At 31.6% G+C, this 21653-nt stretch overlaps 1 protein-coding gene across 1 annotated transcript; it reads right to left on the bottom strand.

Moving 5' to 3' along the window:
- Positions 1 to 1268: 1268 nt before the first annotated feature.
- On the bottom strand, positions 1269 to 6896 carry LOC139486417 (uncharacterized). Its single transcript, XM_071271288.1, has 3 exons — positions 6347 to 6896; positions 4611 to 4838; positions 1269 to 1790 (listed from the first exon to the last, which is right to left on the bottom strand). The coding sequence occupies exons 1-3, from the start codon at positions 6681 to 6683 to the stop codon at positions 1411 to 1413; spliced, it is 945 nt and encodes a 314-aa protein (XP_071127389.1). The 5' UTR covers positions 6684 to 6896; the 3' UTR covers positions 1269 to 1410.
- Positions 6897 to 21653: the final 14757 nt, after the last annotated feature.

Raw genomic sequence — 21653 nt, 5'->3', positions numbered from 1 at the left:
GACCCCATCTGGGGGCGATATTTTCTCGCTGCGTTGGTGACCCATTGGTGTCCCTCAGCAGTTGTCTGTTTTTTTTTGGTCGGGTTGTTGTCTCTTTGACATATTCCCCATTTCCATTCTCAATTCTATCAATTTTCGAGACTATCACTTCCTTAACCTCATACGAGAAAGTCAAAAAGACGGACACAAAAAACGCACAGTTCATCAATTTAATGTCCCTTCACTATTGAAAGTGGATTATACAAAATCTGGGTTTGGACTGGTCAATATGAAAAACAATATATAAGTCATTTCTGTATCGTTGTATTATCTAGCTAGTTCACCTTCTAATTTTAGCGTTGAACTATGAACACATAATGTAAATACCGCTTTGTATGCGAATAATTGGGATTTTGTTTTTTCTTACATATTACTACTAGAATGTGTTATATCAAATACGGTTACCTTGTTTTGGGACCAAAAAAAAAAATGTGCAAACGTTACTGCACTTAGTGAGCCGTTCGACAGCTAATTTGTCTACATAAACAGTGATGCTCGAGATAAAAGTATTTGATAATCCAAAAAATAACAACGTTGAAAGCCTGATAAAACCAGAATGGACCAACAGTTAAATATAGCATAGTCAATATTTACAGCCGTTTCGTTTTATCCTCATATATCCGAGAGATATTCAAGAGGCAACTTCTTCACTTCACCACTGAACGTTCCATTTAGAAAATCCGAAGTAAAAAATTATCAATTGATATTTACTTTTTTTTAAATTCTGCAAATTTACATTAGATTTATGACAAATCATTGCAAGGTAAAGATTACAGGTATATTATATATGGTAGGTTTTGACAATAACGATGTTTTAATTGTCTTTATATAATTTTCAATGTAACAAGATATTTTCAGTTCTACTACATCTATGAGTGAGTAACTTTTTTACTTTCATTTTAACGAATAACTTCCTTCTCCGTCTCTGTTGTCTTGACATTGAACCAATATCAAGGTAACAACTGATAAGAAAATTCACGTTTGTTTACTCAGTATATAAGACTTAGTCCGTAATAATATCCACGAAAAAGCAAGTTTTCATCAATCCACGAAAATTGATACCCACGAAAATAAATGAATCCACAGTAAACTTCACGACAATAAGGGATAAAAATAGACACAAAAATTTAACGTTTTGATGCCAATATGGGCCGTGCCCACTCTACATTACCATTGCAATCAACCAATGGATCATTTCAGATTTTATAAAACCTGTTTATTGTAATGTTGTTATTTGTTACCAATCAATAATTAATTTATTAAAATCAGGTTTATATGCAATATACTGGTATTAAGTACATAACTACATACACCTTATAATCAAGTATAATATAAACGTCAATCAAATGTAAAACAATATTAATATTCTTGTTATTTCACTTTCATGATAGTTAATTGTGAATAGGTGTTGTGTACCAATATGCTATTCGTTTGTACCCACAACATGTCATTGATTTGGAGTTGTCTAGATATAACAATTGTTCCAGTGTGCCACCAACTTTTATTCTGATCGGATATGTATGTTTGTGATATGCTGTTTCCATTTAGGTAAATGTAAAACCTTGCACCATACGTATTTGACATAATCGACACTGACATTATATATAATCCATTCTGTTCGCATACAAACTTTCCAGTGCTTTTAAAAGTGGATAGGTTGTTGATTCCAACGCTGAATATTACATTGTCAAACTTTAAGACGGAACCACTACTGACACTTTCATATCTTGGATAATTAGCTGTTATCGCAACTGAAATACACATCACAATTTAATCAATAGGAAATAAGTTTTTGTAATTTTAATTAAATGTTTCACAATAACACATTCTGGATAAAGACTCAAATGAAACGAAATTATAATATATACATATCAATAATTACAATTATGTCGTAGTATAAGTCATGTGATGATAATTGTGCACTAAATAACCCGAATGCAGCATAAACCTCAATTATATAACCACATACAAAATTTAGTGGGAGACAAATAGAGGGCAAATTATCAAGATTAAACATATAGACTGAACATAAAAAAGTCTGGGAAAACGGATCGCAGGTTTACAGCTAACACATAATTCTCCAAACATAAACAAGGTGATATATGACGATCATAAAAAAAAAATACAAATCTACAACAACAACAGATTTATAAGTAACACATCGTGTAGATGTTTAGCGTGTGTAGCTCGATCCTTCTGCAGCACCTGAATGTATGGTGCTACTGTTTTTTTTCTGTGTAGCGTTTTTTGGGGACTGTTATCTGCTTTCGTCGTTTTGGTTTGCATTAGCTTTATCGACTATTTTGGACTCTTGGTTTTCATTCTACTATTGGTATATTGTTACTCTTTAAAGAAGAGATTATATAGATGTCAAATAAACTTGAAAGAAAAAAATGAATTTAGAACAAGAAAAATATATTATCACTTATTAACATAAGTCGTTTGGATAATTTTATATTTGTTTTTGTGTTTAATTTGTTGTCGAATGATCCTGAATATGTTTTACCTTTAATGTCCGGTTGAAACATGAAAATAGCTATTTTTTTTTTAAAGTTCTGCAGTCTTTATATAAACAACATCGATTTGATATCGACACTTTATAATCCAACTGTTTATAGGCTTCAGTTTTCTTTAAATAAAATTAGTTTTTCTCGAATCGTTTGTTTCAGCTTTCGATATCGATTCAGTATATCATATGTGTCACGGTACTTTTCTATCCCAAATTCATGTATTTAGTTTTGAGGTTATATTTGATATTCACATCGGACTTTGTCTAATGCTTAGTTCGTTTCTGTGTGTGTTACATTTTAATGTTGTGTCGTCATTTTCTTGTATTTAATGCGTTTCCCTCGGTTTTGGTTTATGACCCGGATTTGTTTTTGTCTATCGATTTATGAGTTTTGAACATCGGTATACTACTGTTGCCTTTATGTACCCTTATTTCCAGTGTCATTTCTTGGTCAATCACAATTACAGGTCCTACTAAATGTATAAAGTTTTTAATTTTGTTCTCCTTCTTAAAATAAATAGAAAGTGACAATTTCCAGCAAAGCAAATTTAAACTACAACAACCAATAGTTAGGTTTAGTTTATTAACCTCAACTCAATAAAGACATTTAGAGATGTAACAAGAATAATATACTGCATGATAGTGAATTGAAGCAACTGTCCATCAGATGCAAACAAGTAAGATGATGCAATACTTATACCGACATAAAAGATATGACAAAAAGTAAAATCACAAAAATACTGAACTTAGAGGAAAATTGATTCGGAAAGTCAATAATCACATGGCAAAATCAAAAAAACAAAACGCATCAAAAACGAATAGACAAGAACTGTTATATTCCTGACAACCACTCAAATTAGAAAATAAACATCATAATGTTATACAGAGTTATCATGCATAATTATGGAACAATTATAAGAACGGGCAGTTGGTTCGATACATATTCATGGGACAATGTGGTCACGATATCACCGAAAACAACGAAGCCAAATCTATATTTTTACTTATTTTCATATCTTAACCTTTTGAAATAAGTTATATTTTTCATCAAATTTCAATTTTCGAAATCGAAATTTAAATTTTTTGTCAACTGTCTTATTTTTGTTAAGTACTGCAGTGTTTATACTGACAACATCGATTTGATATTGTCATCCCTCCGGATCTTTACACCTTATTAAAATTTACGACCGAGTTCAATGTTAATATGCAAATACAGATATTATGAGAAGAATTTGTTGAAACGTTTTGTCTTTTAAAATTTAGGATGTCTCAAAACTCAAGTTCAATATTCAAAGTATCATGTCTAGCAAAGAACGAAATCACGCGATTCTGATGACTTGTTAGTCCATTACATACATAATGTTAGAATCAAGTTGTCTCAAAGAAATTACATTACTAAATAAATATTTTATCTGTAAAAAGACCACTATACAAACCATTTTATCATTATTTCATTGTCTTCGAACATAATTATTTTTGAAAATAATTAATCCTCACAGTTAAGATTTTAATTACGCAAAGATCATCACTTACATATTTGTTGTAATACATGATACAAATAATTAGCGCTAATTATGTTTTATCAGACTAAAACAAACTGTCCTTAACTGATCGACAAAATCATTTATTTGTTTGTGTCGGATTTACCCAAAAAATAAAATAAAAAAAAGCTGTGTAATTGTCTTGTTCATATTGCAGATAGTATTTTAACACTAAAAAAAATCAATACAATATTAAAGAAATTTCGACGATGTTTTAATTGTATAAAAATCTAAAAATTATAAAGAGAAAATTGTGATCTACCTTCATGTTTGTATTAAATGAAAAGAAGAAATGAGTATAACTTGAAGGATTCAGAAAATTACATGTAGGATTACTCCTTTTTTACCATGACTCTTTCTGTATTGCTTTTTATTACAACATTTGATGTGCAAACCTTCGTCTAGCAGACGATCAGATACTGAATTTCAAATAACATCATATCACCAAAATGGTCTGCGTTTTCCATTATTGTTTATTGAAGTATAAATAGAAACAGAGAGAAAAAAACAAACAAACTAACCTTTCGCACTGTTTTTAGTGACTTCAGATTCAATAGATGACAGTTTTAAATCTGTTTTGATTTGGTTTTCCTTCATTTGTGCAATCTTTGCATCAAGTGTATTGCTCACTACAGTCACAGAACGGATCTCGTTGGCAGACATGTTATGTTTTGTATTGTGGGATTCATTATTCCTTTCAACTTTTAATTCGAGTTCAGTTAGTTGTTTAGCCTTCTTTGTTAATTCATCTGAAATAAATAGGGTTAATTTAGAATTAAAATATTATGAAGGAGATGCAAAACAAAAACGGTCAAAGACATAAAAAAGACGTGCAGACAAACAACAATGCACAGCATATATTACAGTCTAAATAATCATTAAATGAAACCCTCCGTTTTTATTTTTATTATTTAGTACCTGATTAAAAATCGCTGATCTAATAAATTTCACTTCAAGTACATTTTAGTTTTCGTTTTTTTTTAAGAATTGAATGCTTCTTTTTGTAATTTCTTTGGGATGTAAAAAGGTTGACCGAAGTACCTTTTGTATGCAGCGCACAAGCGTTTCATTCTAAAAATGTGAGCACCTATATGAAGTTACAAAAAGAAGCATTCAATTCTTATAGTTACATTTCTTTAAGCTAGGATCATGAAAACACGAATTTTATCAATGTGTTCATTTGATGGGCACTTTATTATGGGACCTCGTGTTATCATGAATGATAAGTTTTATTGGGTAATGCAATTGCTTAAGGAATAACACGTGATGTGCAGAATAACGTATTATAATGAAAAATGCATCTGATGTAATTATTTGTTTGTAATATTTGGAGCTTATGCAGCAACTTTCTCATATACATACTTAATATAAACTCGTATACCTTAAAAACTAACTTTACAATTGATTCAATATCTGTAAATATAAACATAAGTCCGGAACATTTCGTTTTGAAGAGGTCAGCATATGTAGTTATTGTGATTCGACTCGTTTTTAAAAATTTAATAGCTGCATGACCATAGACAGATGTCGTATTCGAAAACAAATAATATCTAAAGTTAATATGAGGTTTTCTGTTTACTTAAATGAAGGGACTGGCACATACATGCATCTTTTTCAAATCCCATTTTTGGGACAATTTTTTCCCACTTTCCTCTTCCAGCCCTATTTAAAAACATCCCATTTAATGCCTTATATTCCATCTAGTATTTAACTGTGTGTAGTTTTTAATTGTATGATATGCTAGTACATGTTCTTTTAAATTTCCAGTGACATTCGATAATTTCAAGAATCAGACAATGGGATTGAAATAAATACTAGAGCAATTGATATAAGCATTTATATCTTTTATCAATATAATTAATAAAAGTTCCGTTATTGTATAGATATATAACCTGAGATATGATGCATGACCTTATCAAATGACAACAAATTTAGAGATTACATTACACAGTCATTTATCAGTCTAGTATGTCAAGCTCTCATTGGTCTCAACTCAACACAAATTGTGAGACACTTTCAAAGGTCTGCGATCAACACCTAACTACTCAACTGACAAAAACATTAAGATATAACAAAAGACAATAAAAACATGACACACTTGACTTGATACAGACACATACTGAAATACAGAGATATACAGAAAATAAAGTGCAAATAGATAAATAAAGTGCAGAGAAATACCACTGACATCAATAAAACCGATGCAACAAAAGGATTAAAATAAGAAGACGACAACAATTTAATGTGTTCCTCTTACCTTTCATTTCCTGTCGAAAAGTTGAAATTGTCAGATTGTTGAACGTTTGTATGTTTTCTAGGGTAGACTTAGCTTTTTCATCCACAATTTTTTCAGCAAAATCCTTCATTGCAACGGAAACAGCTTCTTTAACTTCTTTTCCTATCAGCTCCTTCAGTTGTGTTGTCAAACCGGAAATGTCCAGTTCTGCTTTCAATGGTGCATTTAACTTTGTTATTAATGGTATGTCAATCGCAGCTTTACAGTTATTGTTTCCACAAGAATCCGCCAGCACGTTATATTTTAGTGAAATTGTAAAAAGAATAATAGCCCATCGGTGTAACATCCTGAATACCATATTGAAATAACGTTTTTTCGCGAGAATATCTAGGTTTTATATCTTGAAGTTTATTAACTGATGTAGCAGAACGCAATTATTCTAAAATATGGCACCAGTTTGTCTGTATTATTCAAACCAATTTGAACACCTGTGTATGTTTGCAGTTAACACAGCATACTTTATCTATTATGTGAAGTAATAATTATGAAACAAGCATTAAAAACACATCTCAGATACCAGACTAAATCTTTTGCACGCCAGACAAAGAACTTCATAAACATTAACATCAAAAGAACACACTTCTAATAATAATTAGGAGAAAAACATATGCTTGGTCTAGGATTTGATTGTAAAGATTAGAAGAATAAGGTAAACATTTTCTTCAACATCGGAGAACATATTATATAACTTATATCTTCAAATACATTCTTTATAGATATACGGTTTACCATATGTTTGTGTTATACCATACTGACGTCAAGTGACATTTCGGCACTACGATGTACGTGCAAGTATCGAATTATTGTTAAGTACATATGTTTTGTTAAATATGTAAAAAAAAATACAACATTATATATGCCAAACTAGTTTTATCTACTTCAGCCTGCCACATGGCATATACAATTAGAGATACATCGATAAAGATAAAAACAGAAAAAAAACTAGTTATCTAAACCTATCAGGAAATAACAATATAATAGATGGCGTTGTTATAACTTTAATACCTTTTTTTTACTTTCTGTTTGTTATTGATCATAAAAAAATTAGGATTGATTCTGCAAACATTATACAATTATAGCCTTTGCATGAGGTCGATACAAGGATATATTGACCTGAAAAAAGTATATTGACTGAGGAAGAATGTTGTATTTTAAGAACATATTTAACAAAACAACTCCGAGGTGGATATACTTCTTCGGGTCGATATGTCCTGTACTGACCTCATTAATACGCGATAATTGTTATATCATTAATTTCCGACTATATTTATATCAGAAACGTCATTTGATTTTCTTGGAGTTTTATAGATATCATATTGTCTCCTAGACAATAACAACATATTAGTTGTTATTTTATGTACTTTTATGTTTGTGTTATCTTATGTATTTGAAGATATTTTTTCTTCAAGTAATCGATCATAGATATCGTTTTTAAAACCTTTTAACAATATCATGAAATTCAAAGTATATCGGTTTTTAAACATAGAAAATATAGTTTAACATGTGACTATCCCTGAACGAATCAAATTAGTTAAAATATACGGATTAATAATATTAGTTTGAAACACGTATTGTTTGTATTACTTTATCATAAATGCCTTATATTTTACACAGGTACATAACATGCTTGTTATCTTGAATTCCTGAATACACTTTCATTAAATGATTAATAGTGTTTTCCTCTGCTAATATGACAAGTGTACATTGTCAATTGATACATGTGATAGATAAGTCATCAATGAAGGCGAATTGTTTAGGCTAAACAGTATTCTGCAATGCAATTTAATTATATACCTTTTGCAAGATTCAAATCATGGATTATTTTACATATCATTTGTTTTTTATGCCAACTTTTGCAGTATTTTTTGTTTTTTGTTTGTTCTGGTCCATCTATACGATTGGTCACATTTGTAATAATATTTGTCCAAGTTTTTGTTTGTGTCGACTGCTGACAAAGTAAAGTAATCTGGAGAAAATTGATTTTCGTTTTCAAAGATTGCAACAGTTTGTGCTTCAGGCGTCTATTACCTTTTACACGTTTTGTTTTTCATCATATATATCTTAATTGTTTTGAAGTCATCAACTATACTGTAATTGTTCATAAGTCGGATGTACACGAAAATGAAATTATGTATACAGCGGTATACTACTGTTGACTTTATTTATTCATATCTTTTTCTTGTGATGGTTTAGTTCAATTCCTTTCCATTATAAGCTCATTTTTGTATTACAAACAAATGTATAACATTGTCATGCCATTTTGCTAAAATAAGTGATATCATGACAGATATTGTACTTGTTTTTTTTTCTAAAATTTCATTAGCTGTTAATGCTTGTTCAATGATATTTATGTTACATATTGTAATCTTATACACCTCAATAGAGGTTTTTTTCTCTCTCAGAACGAAAGTCATTCTTTTGAAGAAACAGCCTAGACGATATCCAATTTGATTGAAATATAATTATGTAAAGGCATACAAAATTACGTGTGCAAGGTAATATTTTCCTTCATTACAATGAAAACAAGTTTATTTAACCTTCAAGTCATTTGAAAATTTCTGGGTTTGAAATAACTCGAGTAACACGACGGGTGTCACATGTGGAGCAGGATCTGCTTACCCTTCCGGAGCACCTGAGATCACCCTTTTTTGGTGGAGTTTGTGTTGCTCAGTCTTAAGTGTTCTTTGTTGTGTTTTGTGTACAACTATGAAACAACTTTTGTTTGTGGGCACAAGTTATCATTCGTGATTTGAACAAAAGGTAAAATGGTATATGTTCGTGCGTGGTTTGAGGAAAAGCTATATGTGCATACTTGCTTTGAGTAAAAGCTATATGTTCGTGGGTTCTAAAATTCGTGGCATTTGATTTTCGAAAGAAAAAAATCGAGTAAAGACTTTGAAGTCATCAGACACGATGTTCTTGGAAATAATAAACTTTTGTTTTATAATGAATTGTAGAACATTGAAAAATAAAGTATTCGTTCTCATTTACTTGTTCCTCTTTCATTTATGAGAACATTCATTAAATATATAATACAAACAATGCTTTCAGATATAAGTTATGCTTATAAATTGTCTCGATTGAAGGATATTGCAAAATCATTTAAAATGTTGCAAACGTGAAATGAACAGTGAGATCAACAGATAAACGATCCTAATAGGTGTTATTTTGGGTCATAAACACGTCACAAGTAAAACGGTTACATAAAAAAGTCTTACACATGTAATACAAATTGTATAAATTAATGTTATTCCAAAGAAATTAATTCAGCAAGCTCAAAATGATTTTTTTCTTCTTATGAGAAGTTTAGCACTTCAATATATTATCCTGCATATCAACACCAGAAATCTGACTTTCATTCATCGAAACTCTAATTTTTGTTAAAATTAAATGGTTCAAAAGTCAGAATATTCAGGTTTCTTTACGGATTAAATGGGTAAAATCCTCTCTGAAGTTTTAAATAAAGGTCATGTAGTGTTTTTGTTCATATTTGATGTAGTTTTTAGATTAAGGTAGCACGCTACTAAGATTCCATACCTCCAATTCCCCAGTTTTAAAATGCTGTAACTTTCTTTATAATGCTTAAAAATTTATAAAAGTTGTATCTATGGAATGTTAATGTTAAAAGTATACAAAAATTAAGTAATTATTTATAACGAAATTTACAATAAATTTCCACTTTTAACTGAAATTATCTTCTTTGTGGATCCCCCGATAGGGTTGATTTCATTATTTGTTGTCCCTTGAGCCATTTTCTACAAAAGGATGTCTCAGAATTTGAATAGAATGTAAAGATCAAATTTACACCTAGCTATAAAGATAAAAGAGCTAAATTCATTCAAGTGAACTGACCATGATTTTGCTATAAATTGCATAATGATTGATTACATAATGATAGCATAACAAAAATATTGCATTCCTTCAAAAGTGTAATCTTTTATCTATCTATATATACCTCTTTTATTAATTTATATGCAGTTTTAGGAAAGTAACAGCATTTTAGAAGTTGCAGATTGAATGTAAAAAAATATTTGTATCGTGCTACCTTAAATCAACAATACACGTATTCATGTATTCCCATATAGGGATCTTTCCTTGTATGTCTTGATTTAGACAACAGTTGTTATATTTTTCATTGGACATTCGTCGATAAAACAATCCAAGAAAACCACGAAAATCGATATCCCACAAGAAAAAATACTTACTCATATTATCAATTACGGTCGGTCTTTCGTTTATTAATCTTGACGCCCCTAGATCATGTAGATTCAGTGAACGACAAGAAAAACCTCAAAATACGCATTATCAATAACGTAAACCAATTTTGATCTGAAACAGCCGTCTTGGTTGGAACCACCTTCAAAAGACTGATCAATCAATATGTAAGTCAGTAGTGTATTTGAACTGTTCAGAAAATCTTTGCAGTCATATACGTTCTGTTTAGTCTATGTCTTTACTGCTTAGTACTTCAAATCTGCGTACACAAAAGTATAGTATCATTATGATTTATGGGAAAAATGACAATTGTTTTCGCACAGACTTAAGGAATATGACAGTTGTTATCAAATATAGTCCGTTTCTATGAATGTTGTCGTTTGTTTTTGTAGCAGTTCAGTTTTTCTGTTGTTTTGTTGTTTTTCTCTTATAGTTGATGTGTTTCCTTCGGTTTTAGTTTATGACCCGGATTTGTTTAAGTTAAATCGATTTATGGCTATTGAAGAGCGGTATACAACGTATGCTCTTATTTAAGACCTATTGTGAAGTGTGATTGCTGTAAAGGCATTTAAGAAATAAAACATTTATAAAAGTAATATTAAAAAGTTTTAACCTTTTCATCATGTTTATTTTTAAATGTTTTTACTTAATACCTTCTAAAGGGCTACCAGTAGATAAGTGTAGATAAGTGTAATCCTCTACATACAGAAGACCTCACACTGTGGTTGATCATTATTAATTTTTTTTGTGTAACTGATAACAACGGATATAATATAAATGTCGTATTCATAACCAATTCCCCATACGAATATCACGACGGGTATGAAGCTGTTGTTTAATGGGTAATAATCATCATTTCGTACCACGTCAGCTCCCCCTTGGATGTCGGAGCGTTTCTGAAGTTTAGTCTTTAGCTTTCAATATGATGTTTTGCTATTGTCAGTCTTATCGTCATTATTTTCATTTTATGCAATGATCGTCTGTATGTCTTTGATATATGAGTTTGAATGACCCTTTAGATTGTGTCAACTACTTTTTGTTTCTCATTTACATTGTCATAGTTTTGTAAAGGTTGTACCGTCAATGTTATCATAATTTCACATGTTTAAGGTTTTTGTTTCTCGAAGTTTTTCAGCCTTTATTGCTTGTTTCTATTGTGACTTTTCAGAGTTCTTACTCTTTTTTGAGCGTGTTAAACTAGGTTTAATGTATTATTTTCTTCAATAAATGACTGTTTCTAGGTAAGATATATCTGTTTTAATTGTTAAATACCGTCTAACTACCTTTTTTTATAAGTGCCTCATTTGAGAAGTACTTAGTCATGTTAGTATGACATACATTTTTCTCTTCTGCACTGGTATTTTGGAGAATGAATTTATCTATTTTGTAAAAATATTTCCTTACTCTTAACAAGATATTTCTTAGGCCTGCTGCATTTGCATACACCTGTCCTAAGTAAAGGACCTGTTGTCTGTTTGATACATGTTTCTTATTTCTTCTTTTGATATAGGTTAGACCGTTGAGTTTCTTGTTTGAATTATCATTGTAAGACTTTTACACCTTGCTGTTCGGTGAGAACCAAGGTTCCCTCTTGGAGTCGTACTGTGACCTGTAATTGTTTTTACACTTTTAATACATTGTGACTTTGACGGATAGACCCCTCATTGGCACTCATAAGAACATTGCAGTGGGATGTTCAGTCGTTCCATTGGTTGAAACAGTCTAGCGTTGGTTTTTTTTTGGAGGTTTTATGGACTTTCCATCTTTTTGAATTTACTGTGGATTTCGATATTGTTATTTCGATATTTTTTTTTACTCAGTTAAGTGATAACTGCATTTCCCCTTAAACGTATCTATACTTACTTTCACACGAACTATTTACATGTATACCTATGAATTATTTGTTGAGGTTGTGTTTCATAGTGTGTAGGTGTAAACAATAATTGAACTCGTTTGAATATTTCATTTTGATTATATTGTAATTGAGAAATCAAGAAAAAAATTAGCAAACTATTTAATTCAAACTAATTATAATTGAAATACATTTTTACCGGATTTTTAAACAATATCATGTCGATTTCCTAAAGCACATTGATTGATTCACGACTTTTCCCAGAGTTCTCTAAGTCAAGAGTTTTTATTACTTTACCTAAATGTTATCTAACAACATGTAATGTTTTAAAACTGCTGAAGGTTTCAATTAAAGCAATCTTTTATGACTACACACTCAAGTTTTAATTTATGCATGAATACTTATGTGTATGTTACAAAGCAACCTTGTGATCGCAAATGGAGAATTAGATTCTTTGAATACGATGGAATTTCATCGCTGTTGCTTGTGGTCTGCTTTCTATTGCTTGCCAGTATTGAAGTTTTCGATCATGTTATAGCTTTCGCATTAAGAAGGACATCTTGCATCTGATTGTTTTTATGAATATCACATTATGTCTATCATTTTAAGGTGGTACATAATACTACAGTGACATAACTCTGTAATGATGAGGTGAACGTTTTAATTACGTTCTATTGTTAGGTAAATAGTTAGCGTCTCAATGATAAAAGTTGTTGTTGGACAAATTGCTATATGGTCTATGAATTTTTCCCGACAAAGTGTGTGATTTAAGTTTTTTTACTTTCTATATTTTTGTCAAAGGGTCAAAAGTTAATATTTTGCCAAAATTAAACGAGTCGAGCTCATTTTAGTCAAGTTGTTTGATACCACCTTAATCATTTTAATAATGACAAATCAAGAAAATATGGTAAATTGTACGTGGTCACTTCAATATTTGATTGATTAGGGGTGCCACTGGCGGTTCTGCTACCCCTTTGCTAACCAATCCTTTTTATATAATTTATGTACTCCTTTCTTATATTGCATAGGTAAAAATGTAACATTATCCCATCTCGGTTGGGTTTCATGTGTGGTGTGTTGGAAAAGAGGAATACCACATTGTTAAGAGAGGAAACATTTTGTGAATAAAACCACAGCTGTTAAACCTCAACGTTACAGAGCTTTTTATATTCCACATATTAAAGTCTATATTGATCTAATCATATATATCCGATTGTTCTCCTACAGCGGCAATTTATCTTATCTGCGTTTTCCAGTTCCGTTATTTTCTCTTGTATGTATATTATTTTTGTAAAAGAAAGTAATATCTTATGTAGAATAAACCGTATTCGTGCCTGAGCAATAAGAACGATTATAGTGACTTGTGCGATATTTGAATATAATTTTCAATTCTAAAGTGCCTTACACACTTCTGTAAAATAGGTGATCACGATTTGAAATTGCTTAAGGTGGTATGGGTGTCTTCCTCCATCTTGGATTGTAAAAAACAGAGAATCAAAGGTCCAGATTATCCATCAAGTTAGCAAAATGTGATGCAGGAATGCAGATGTTTAATGTACTTTTTCATTTAAAAGAACCAATTTATAAGAATATAACTTCTAAATATTGATATTTTTTGCAAATGTTAATTATTTTTGGTTGTTTTTATCTTTTTTTAAAATTGGCATTTTAAGGGGAGGTAACTCTAAAAAAGTGCATTTTCTGAAGGATTCTGTATGAAATTTTCCTATTTTGTATTTTAGCCGGAAAAAACGTACGGTGACCCTATCTTTTCTTTTGATATTCTCAAAGCAGTGTCTGAAAGCTATCTTTTCCTGAAGTATTTAACAATTCTATCATTTTGTTTAGTTTCTAATCACAAAATGGTGTTTTTTCCTGTATAATCCATACAAAATGTGTCATTTTGTTCCGTCCTGTAGCTTGAGAAAATGCGCGGTGCCCTTTCATTTTTATTATATTTTTCAAAATGTATCAATAGATACAACGTTTTGGCAAAGTATGAACAAATTCTATCATTTTTATTTTAGACTCCCATACCACCTTAACACACCTATTATGTCCAAAGTATCAAAACATGGTTTATCTCTTTTTTGTTCAAAAACCAATAGTCTTTTCCCCCATCGGGATATTAGTTTCTAAACCTTTTGGATAATTTGTAAAAGTATACTACCACCATGTCAGTACCGAAACACTGATATATGATTAAGAAACAGCCTTAATATAGCAATGACTGTTTTCATAACATTAATTTAAAGAAGATACTTTACATTAAAACATAAAAAGCGCATTAATGAGAAAGATAATTTTATAACTTTTCAAAAAAGATTTTAAACACATGCGATCGTTCATATTGAAAAGATTGAAGACGCATTGCATACATTAACTAGAAGACGACGATCATTTAGTTAAGTCAATTTTTGTTCATTAAATATATTGCCGGATTGGAACTGCATCCGATTTCTATATCAATAAAAAAAATTACCTATACTATAAAGTGCTCGTGGATATATCTGTGCAAAACTGTGTTTTGTAGTAGGTGTCACCAACTCGCTTTTTAAATGTCTTGTAAAAATACTAATGGATTAAAAAGGCAAATGCGTTTGGTATCTTATGATAATTTTTTTATCATCAGTGAAAACCTACCTTCCACTAGTGCGATCTATTAGCGTTTTGTCCTTTCTTCTGTGCAAATCAAATCATTAAAGAAACTGCTGTTCCTTGGTGAGACACTTTTCATTTTTAATTATTGCAACTGTTCTTTTGAACTTTTTTCTGCTTTTTATGAGTTTTCTAAAAACTTTTTTTCTGCTTTATATGAGAGTTATATCTCCTTCCCATTTTACTTCATTCAATATTAATGCAATATCTGTCACAATTAAATATCGGATTCCGTCAGAATTAAAATTGTGTCATTATTTAGGAAGAAAATCATCTGATAAACACATCTTTATGCTCGCGTCACACTGTCCCGATTTTTATATACGATGGACACCCGAAGGCGAAAATTATAAGTTCGTACGAAGTTGGTCCCGATCTCGTTAAAATACCAAAAAGTGACCGAAGCAAGTACGATGTTTAAGGCAGTCTATACGATGGTGCCGAGATTGTATACGATAGCAAAAGATGGACATACGAAGGTTAACCGAAGACGGGTATTTAAGCTTCATATCTCAGCTGAAGCTTACACGATGGATCACGAAGGCTACACGATGGATTACCAAGGCTACACGATGGATTACGATGATGGCGCGATGGCCATACGATGTCTAATTAAGTAAAAGACGTCGTGTACAGCTTACGGTGCATTTCAATTATATGCCGAAGGCATCACGCGTTTTAAATTGTTTGATCAATATTGAATATGAATATCATTGTACATTTCATTTCTGGTTTAATCATAAGACGGAATACCGTGGGCTTGAAGGGTAAAACTTGACTCTGAGTCTCTGCATATAATGCCACCAAAATCAGGGAGAGTCTCCCCCTCCCTGATTTTGGTGGCAGTTGGGAGAGGAAGGGGGAAAGGGAGGTTATGAGTCGAGCAGGAAAGTACAAGACCAAAAGAAAAATAGATAAAGAAGTGGAAAGTTCGGAATCGGTTAGCCATAGTTTATGTATCAAATATGAATATTCAATTTACCATTTTCTGCATGGATCATATAGAAATATAGTGTCCATATTTGTCCCCAATATGTTACATACGAGGGATGCCACGCTCGGCATTGCCTTGTTTGAACTGTAAAATGTATGCACTAGGTTGAATAATCACCCATAATTATGCCCATGTTTACTGATCTATCTTAAAGGTAAGGTAATGGGTTCGTTGATCCCTTTAAAGTTTTATTCAAAAAGAGCTCTTTCCAGGAGAATATCATAATAATATAGACAAAAGGAAGGATGTGGGGAAAGCAACAAATGCGGTAAAATATGACATATAGAAATCAAAATGGTTATGGAGTAAACATTCGTGTGACAACAACTCAGATGATAAATAAAAAATCAGAATAATGAAGAAAAATTTGGTTTCCCTATATACATGATATACGTGTACCTGCAGTGTTGGTGTACGAGGCGCGTTTATGTTTTTCATTATGTTACCTGATATGAAAAATCGACAAAAAATAATATTTTACTTGTAAAATTAAATCCTGAGCCTGTGATATCTGCTCTTCTTGTTCCATTTGAATAAATATATAAATTCTTTATTTGCAAAACATACAAAAACCAATTTTGGTTATGGCAAATACATTGACAAAAGAAACATAATCAAACATAATGATTTATATAGCAGTCCTAAGTATGAAATTGTTCAAATTATTATGGCATATTGTTATTCTAAATTATTTCCCAAAATTGATCGCCCTGAAGATCATAAAAAACATTTTATTAAAATTAAGTATGTCAATAAAGGCTTTGATTTTGTAAATATTGCCGGTATATTTAACGACCATTCTGTTAAAGAACAAATTCCTGGATATTTTGACAATACTGAGCTACCTCTTATTTGTTATATTTACAAGAAATCTACCCGGAAATTTGTGTTTAATTAAAGTCAATTGTGTAAAGATATTAATATCAGTGAAAATACACCTACTTCATGTAATTGCAGTAATTCCGAATACATTTATGGACCCATTTCCCATGTTATAACAGGAGATCTTAACATCGTTCAAGACCGAGAGTTAAAATCATTCCGCAGTAAAGGACCTAAATATCGTCCCCCGTCAATTATTAATTGGAATGAGTGTCGTAATATCATCCACGACTCACTCCATACTTACTGTATGAAATGGATAAAACGGGAAAAAGCTGACAACAAATCTTTGGACTCTTTTTTTAATTCAGTAATGAAGATAGTTGATATACGTATTCAACATTTTAAAGAACATTTTACTATAAACCCTTACAACAATAAACCTATTTCTCGTATCAAACATAAACTAAAAGAACTAGCCAAGGAATTTGTTTTTGTCCCGGCAGATAAAGCTGCTAATAATATTATTATTGTTTGACGTAAATTTTACATTGAGGTTCTGAAAAAGGAAATCACCAATTCACCAACATTCCAACTGACTCCATTTTCAGAAAACGAAATCTGTAACAAACATAAACTTTTAGGCACCGCTTTACAAGCAGAGCCAAATACAATGAAAGTCCCAACTATGTATTGGCTTCCGAAGCTACACAAAACCCCTTACAAATATAGATTTATTTCGTCTTCAAGCCATTGTTCAACTACTAAATTGTCTATTCTTCTTACCAGCACACTTGGTACAATTAAAAACCTGATAATAAATTGTTCAAATAAGGCCTTCGAAAATAGTGGAATAAATTACGTTTGGAGTGTCAAGAACTCGTTGGAAGTACTTGATAAATTGCATGCTTATATTGGTGATTTTGAATCTGTTCAAAGTTTTGATTTTTCTACCCTGTATACCACATTGCCTCACATTCTCATTAAGAAAAAATTCACACACCTAATTAAATGGGCATTCAAAAAATCAGAATGTGAATATATATGTTCAAACTCTTTTAGGTCATTTTTTAGTAGCAATAAACAAAAAAACTATGTTAATTGGACATGCTTTGATACTATATATGCCCTTGAATTTTTACTAGATAACATTTTTGTTCGCTTTGGGGATTCCGTATATCGTCAGATTATCGGAATTCCAATGGGGACTAACTGTGCACCACTTATTGCGGACCTGTTTTTGTATTGTTATGAGTTACAATTTATGACAAAAATAAGCAAAGACCCATCGAAACAACATCTGATAAACAAATTTAATAATACTTTTAGATATTTGGATGATATTTTGGCTCTCAATAATGACGACTTCAGTATGTATATTAATGAAATTTATCCTGTTGAACTTACTTTAAATAAAGCTAATACTAACAATGACCACTGCCCTTTTCTCGATCTTGATATCTATATCACTAATGGAAAGCTGAATACTAAAATTTATGATAAAAGGGATGATTTTTCATTTCCTATCGTTAATTATCCGTTTTTAGATGGTGACGTTCCTTTGTCACCATCTTACGGTGTTTATATATCTCAACTTGTACGATTCGCTCGTGTATGTAACAATGTTTTAGATTTTAACGAGAGAAATTTATGTATTACTGAAAAATTATTACACCAGGGTTTTCGATATCACAAACTAGTCAAAACATTTACTAAATTTTATCATCGGTATAAAGACATTATTCGTAAATATAGCTCAACATGCAGACTTTTAATACGTTCAGGTATTTCACATCCAATTTTTTATGGTAATATTCTTTATAAAGCACAAAGGTGTCAGTATTCACCTCAGAAACTTATAAAACCTTTGAATAGACTTATTAAGAAGGGATATAATTACGATACTGTTGTCAAGTCATTAAAGATTGCATATTTTGGCGTTAATATTGAGTCATTGATAAGGTCTTTGCATCGGAACTAAACACATTTATTCTAAAAACAGTTGTTGGCATGACACGGGTTATGTTCTTCTCATATATGTTATGATGGTATGATACTAAACCCCTAACGGGAAGGATTGTGCCTGATGTTCATATGATGAAATCATAATCTTTCAGTCAGTTTAGTTGAAGTCTGGAGCTGGCATGTCAGTTAACTGCTAGTAGTCTGTTGTTATTTATGTATTATTGTCATTTTGTTTATTTTCTTTGGTTACATCTTCTGACATCAGACTCGGATTTCTCTTGAACTGAATTTTAATGTGCGTATTGTTATGCGTTTACTTTACTACATTGAATAGAGGTATAGGGGAGGGTTGAGATCTCACAAACATGTTTAACACCGCCGCATTTTTGCGCCTGTCCCAAGTCAGGAGCCTCTGGCCTTTGTGAGTCTTGTATTATTTTAATTTTAGTTTCTTGTGTACAATTTGGAAATTAGTATGGCGTTCATTATCACTGGACTAGTATATATTTGTTTAGGGGCCAGCTGAAGGACGCCTCCGGGTGCGGGAATTTCTCGCTACATTGAAGACCTGTTGGTGACCCTCTGCTGTTGTTTTTTTATTTGGGCGGGTTGTTGTCTCTTTGACACATTCCCCATTTCCATTCTCAATTTTATAATGAAAACTAGAAACAAAGCTGTCGCCTTTCTTGTTCTCATAGAATCATATGATATGAGCTCCATGTTTTGTGAAAGTCTTTCTTAACTGTCGTATTAGACTGACCAGTGCATTTCGCGCATGGCACTTTAAATGTATTTTAGCGCGAAAATTAACTTACATTTTAAATTCGCTGGATTTATTGACGTCGTAGTTCCATCTTGTCGCCTTCGTACTTTTTTTCGATGGCAACACGACGGGATTTCGAGTTCTTCACGAAGTCTTGTTGCCATCGTAAGACCTTCGGATAGCTTCTTGATTCATTCGTATAGACATCGAAATGTCAAAAATGCCCTATGGAAACGATGGAAACACGAATGCAATACGATGTTCAAAGATGCATTCCCGGAGACTTTACGATGGTGAGGATGGTGATACGAACTCCATATCGGACGCACCTTCGGGGATTTTTTAACATGTTTAAAAATTTAGAACCCTTCCCGAAGTTGTCCCCGAATGCTAGAAAAAGTGGCCGATAATTCTACGATGGTTAAAGATGCCATTACGAATAGCCCGATCTTGATACGATCAGTCCCAATTTTGAAAATTTCCATAATCGTGTTGCCATCGGCGTAAAAATCGAGACAGTGTGACGAGGGCATTAATGAAAACGTAACAGACTTATGTTCCCTTTCATACATCCAAACATGAGTAAATCCAGAAGGTTATGTGATCGATGACACTATTGTTGTACGAACGAACTCGTGACGCACAAACTGCAATGTGTTTTATATTCGCTGTGTACATAATACATAATGTGTACATAATAGAAATTCTGGATTGTTTGTTGTTTGCTTTGGCCCCAGTGGCAAACATCGACCAGGATGAAGGAAGCTAATTTTGGTTCCCACTTGAGATATGGGCTATGTTGGAAAGGGATAGAAATTTTGACCTGTAATATATAAGTCATATGTTCTAAATATGTTGGATGAAATCTTAAACGTGCAGAGAGCGTGACACTCACTATACATGCTACATGAAGCAGCGGGTTAACCGTTCTGACCGAATGTGTTTGTCAATTAGGTCATCCTGAAAATATAAAAGGACTTTAACAAGGTTTCACAACCAAAATTGGAGTAGTGAAGTAGTTCAAAATACCAAAAGTAGCATGTAGGTTTAACTAAATCATTCTTTTATATTTTTGTAGCTTTCTTTTGAAAAAGCCATACAATTGTCCGTTCTTTGACCAAAAAAATGTTTACTTTTACAAATTGTGACTTGTATGGAGAGTTGTCTCATTGGAACTCATAGCACATCTGCTTATATCTATTCAACACGGAGCCTTGCCTTACACCAAATAGAAAGCTATAAATAGCCAAAAATAAATGCTAGTATAAAAGCACTCAAATAGGAAAAACAACAATCTAATCTATATAAAAAAATACGGGAAACGAAAACACTTGTGAACGACACCAACAAACGCAACCACTGAATATCAGGTTTGTACCGTTGGTAAACAAATGCAGCGGGTTTTAACGTTTTATTTTGTACCAACCTTTACCCTTACCCGAAAAAGAACAGTAACATAACAACATAGAAATACACACATAAAATATGAATTGAAATCCTATATATTTTATCAATTAATAAATTGATGATGAAAGGTTTTTTTTATTCAAAATGATTTAAATGACTTGATAGGCATTTACCTACGAGGTGACAGTTGACAGGAATTTGCTCTGAGTTTTGTTCATCTGAAACAGGTATCAGAGCTGGTGTACCTCAAATATTTGTACTGGGTCTCTTCCTCATTTTTCCTGGTATATTAACGATATTTGGAAACATGGCATGTACATGTATCATATTAGAAAAAAAAATCTCTCTTTACATGCCATTTCTGTAGACATTCGGAGGATGAAAACATAACCTGAAATTTTTGTTGTAATATTTAATCACTTCAAATCTGAAACCCTTTTTTTCTAACAGAAAGACTTAGTCTTCTTATTTATATATCCGAATTCATATGGATTAATAAAAAAAATTATGACTTAACTTTTAGAGTATAACTAGTTAACAATTACATATAACTGTATTTACATAAAACATAAAACATATTATTGTCTTAACA

The sequence above is a fragment of the Mytilus edulis genome, chromosome 8 (genome assembly GCF_963676685.1).
Source record: "Mytilus edulis chromosome 8, xbMytEdul2.2, whole genome shotgun sequence".
NCBI classification, from domain to species: domain Eukaryota; kingdom Metazoa; phylum Mollusca; class Bivalvia; order Mytilida; family Mytilidae; genus Mytilus; species Mytilus edulis.
This window is presented reverse-complemented; position numbering and strand designations above follow the sequence as displayed.

Bases quoted from the DNA above. Each gene is read 5' to 3' on its own strand.
- LOC139486417 (XM_071271288.1), bottom strand. From the start codon at position 6,683: ATGGTATTCAGGATGTTACACCGATGGGCTATTATTCTTTTTACAATT. The intron at 4,839-6,346 runs GTAAGAGGAACA...TATTTATTTCAG, and splicing joins TTTTCGACAGGAAATGAAAG to ATGAATTAACAAAGAAGGCT. The intron at 1,791-4,610 runs GTTAGTTTGTTT...TGTGTATTTCAG, and splicing joins CACTAAAAACAGTGCGAAAG to TTGCGATAACAGCTAATTAT.